Source organism: Plecotus auritus, assembly GCF_963455305.1.
Source record: "Plecotus auritus genome assembly, chromosome: 9".
In the NCBI taxonomy this organism is placed as follows: domain Eukaryota; kingdom Metazoa; phylum Chordata; class Mammalia; order Chiroptera; family Vespertilionidae; genus Plecotus; species Plecotus auritus.
Genome location: NC_137783.1, coordinates 135,484,889 through 135,488,094, shown reverse-complemented (window position 1 = coordinate 135,488,094; position 3,206 = coordinate 135,484,889). Strand labels below are relative to the sequence as shown.

General features: G+C 42.9%; 1 protein-coding gene across 1 annotated transcript; it reads left to right on the top strand.

The window, feature by feature from the left end:
• Positions 1-1,999: 1,999 nt before the first annotated feature.
• On the top strand, positions 2,000-2,941 carry OR9Q1 (olfactory receptor family 9 subfamily Q member 1; the record flags this gene model as incomplete). The annotated part of the gene is made up of 1 exon (XM_080688360.1): positions 2,000-2,941. The coding sequence occupies exon 1, from the start codon at positions 2,006-2,008 to the stop codon at positions 2,939-2,941; it is 936 nt and encodes a 311-aa protein (XP_080544486.1). The 5' UTR covers positions 2,000-2,005.
• Between the last annotated feature and the right edge of the window lie 265 nt (positions 2,942-3,206).

The window sequence follows — 3,206 nt, the reverse complement described above, 5'->3', positions numbered from 1 at the left end:
GCAGGGAGCCAGCAGAAGTTACATTTCCATAAGACAAGGAAGTTGGGAGAGGCAGCAGTTGCATTCCCATAAGACAAGGGAACTGGGAGTAGCCGAAGGTCTATATTTACAAAATAAAGAAGGAGAGCCTTACATGTCCCATGTGAGGTTTGACCTTTGAGCTCAGGAGTTATATAGTGAACAAATCAAAGGGAATAGTGGCTAATCAGAGGGGATATCGAGGCACAAAACTGCAGCCTTTATAAACCGGGGAAAAAGGAACTCGGTGGGTCTCTTTCCCCCTCCCCATGTGGGAGTCTGTGCTGTGAGATCCTTTCCCCTCCCCACTTGGGAGTCTGTACTTGGTCTTCAATAAATTTCATTCTTTGCTATACCATCTTCTGTCCGGGGATTTCATTCTTCGACTCCGATGGACAAAGAATCCGGGGAAGCCATCCTGCCCAGGGGAACACTGTGTGTTCCAGTCCAAAAATCCCATATCATAAAGATGGCTATAACCTTCATAAATGTTGATTGATTTTAATGAGTTTTTATACTTCAGGCATTTTTTTGTTTTTAAATATTTTCATAAACATAAAAATAATCACTTGAACATTTGTACAGTAACTTTCCCTTTGCAAGTTGCTTCATATCTCATTTGATAACTTTATTCCACAAAAACGTATGGAACCCTTACTATGTGCTGAGCTCCAAGGCACATACCAAGACCAGGGATGACAGGCTCAAGAGAGATTTCTTGTGGGCAGTACAATCTTAACTGAGGTTTGAAGGTTGTATAGTAGCTGGGTAGGACTATGGGGATGGGCAAAAGAAGGTGTTTTAGCAAGAAGGAGTGACCTGTAGAAAGCACAGAGATGTGAAAGAACATAGGGGATTAGAGAAGCTGCAAATAATTTAGTGTGACTGGAGAGGGTGGGGTGTGAGTGTGAGGAGTGAGAAGTAAGAAGGAAACATGAGGAAGAAAGCAGGGGGCAACTCATGGAGGGCATTCCCTGACATGTCAAAGAGTCTAAATAATATTCTAGCTTTTCTGGGTGCCATGATTGAATTTTTAACAGGCGAGTGAGATGTGATCAAATTAAAGTTTTAGAAATATCACTCTAGTCACAATTAGGAGCAAGCATTGGCAAGAAGCAAGTCTGAAGGCAGGAAGAGCTGTTAGTTATATGGCTGTTGTTTTGATCTAGGCAAGAGATGAAGATTTGAAATAAGGGAGAAGCTGTTGTCATAAAGGAAAGGGGACAGAGTCCTTAGATGGATATTCCCATGGTAGGCAGGATTCCATGTACCACCCCCTAATGGAGCAATAAGAAAATTTTGGTTAAGAGATAAAATACTGTCATTTGGAACAACATGGATGGACCTTGAGGATATCATGCTAAGTGAAATAAGTCAGGCAAAAAAAGTTAAGAACCATATGATTTCACTCATATGTGGGGTATAAAACTGAAAGCAGTAAATGAACGAACAAGAAAAACAAATAAAAACGCATAGATACAGACAACAATATGGTGGTTACCAGAGGGAAAGGGGTTTGAGAGGTAATAAAGGGTAAAGGGGATCAAATATATGGTGACAGAAGATAATTTGACTTTGGGTGGTGGGCACACAATGCAATATACAGATCATGTATCATAGAAATGTACACTTGAATGCTGTATGATCTTATTAACCAATGTCACCTCAATAAATTTAATTTAAAAAAGAGTGGTTATCTGAGTTACAAGGGCTCCCACAGTTAGTAATAAGGGTGGGAAAATATGTATTCTTATTCTAAAAGTGTCTACCTGTATTGGCTTTCTTGATATACTAAAATGACTTCATGTCAGAGCATTTCCTTAAAGGTAGGAGCTAAGCCCAGTCATCTCTGAAGCCCCACACAGCACCTGGCATATTTTGTCCATAGTACATATTTAATAAAATATAAACTAGAAAGGCAGTTAAGTCCTATTTATAGCTTCCTAACTTGCTTCTCATCCTAGCCCTCTCAGGTACCTCTGGCTTCATGGCAAAGAAGAACCTCACTTTAGTGACCGAATTCCTCCTTATAGCATTCACTGACCATCCTGAACGGGCACTCCCTCTCTTTCTCCTCTTTCTATTTATCTATCTCATCACCTTATTGGGGAACTTGGGCATGATTATCCTGATCCATGTGGATCACCGGCTCCACACCCCAATGTACTTCCTTTTGAGTCACCTCTCTTTCATGGACATCTGCTATTCGTCTGTCACCGTGCCTCAGATGATGGCTGTGTTGCTAGAGCTGGGGGCAGCTTTATCCTACACACGCTGTGCTGCTCAGTTCTTCCTCTTCACCTTCTTTGGCTCCATTGACTGCTATCTTCTGGCCCTCATGGCTTATGACCGCTATGTGGCCGTGTGCCAACCCCTACTGTATGTTACCATCATGACGCAGAAGGCCCGTTTGGGTTTTGTGGCTGGGGCTTACACGGTTGCTCTCCTCTGTGCCTTGGTGCGGACAGTCTCAGCTTTCACGCTCTCATTCTGCGGAACCAATGAGATCGACTTTATTTTCTGTGACCTCCCTCCTCTTTTAAAGCTGACCTGTGGGGATAGTTTCAACCAGGAAGTGGTCATTATTGTATTTACCATTTTTGTTATCCCTGCCTGCCTGGTGGTGATTTTGGTGTCCTACCTGTTTATCATCGTGGCCATTATGAGGATCCCCTCAGCTGGAGGCAGGGCCAAAACCTTCTCTACTTGTACCTCCCACCTCATTGCTGTGTCACTCTTCTTTGGCACCCTCATCTTCATGTACCTGCGGGATAACTCAGGCCAGTCCTCAGAGGAGGATCGGGTGGTGTCTGTGTTCTATACAACTGTCATCCCCATGTTGAACCCCCTCATTTACAGCCTGAGGAACAAGGAAGTGAAGGAGGCCCTGAGGAAAATTCTCAACAGAGCCAAGTTGTTCTAATTATCCCCAACCTTGGGCAATCCTGAGAATCACCTCCTCTATAAGTGCCAGCATTCTGGTGACATTGTTTATAGCACACTCAATGTTTAAATGAATATGCCTTGGTAAAAGGACCAGAAATTTTAGTTTCAGAGAGAGAAAGGAAGAAGAGGAAGATGCAGCCTCAGAAGAGAGATTATGGTGAGAGCTTTAACTCCCAGGAAAAATGATGAAAGCATCCGAAATTAAATCCTGTGTAATCTAGGTGTGGCATACTTCACAGGCC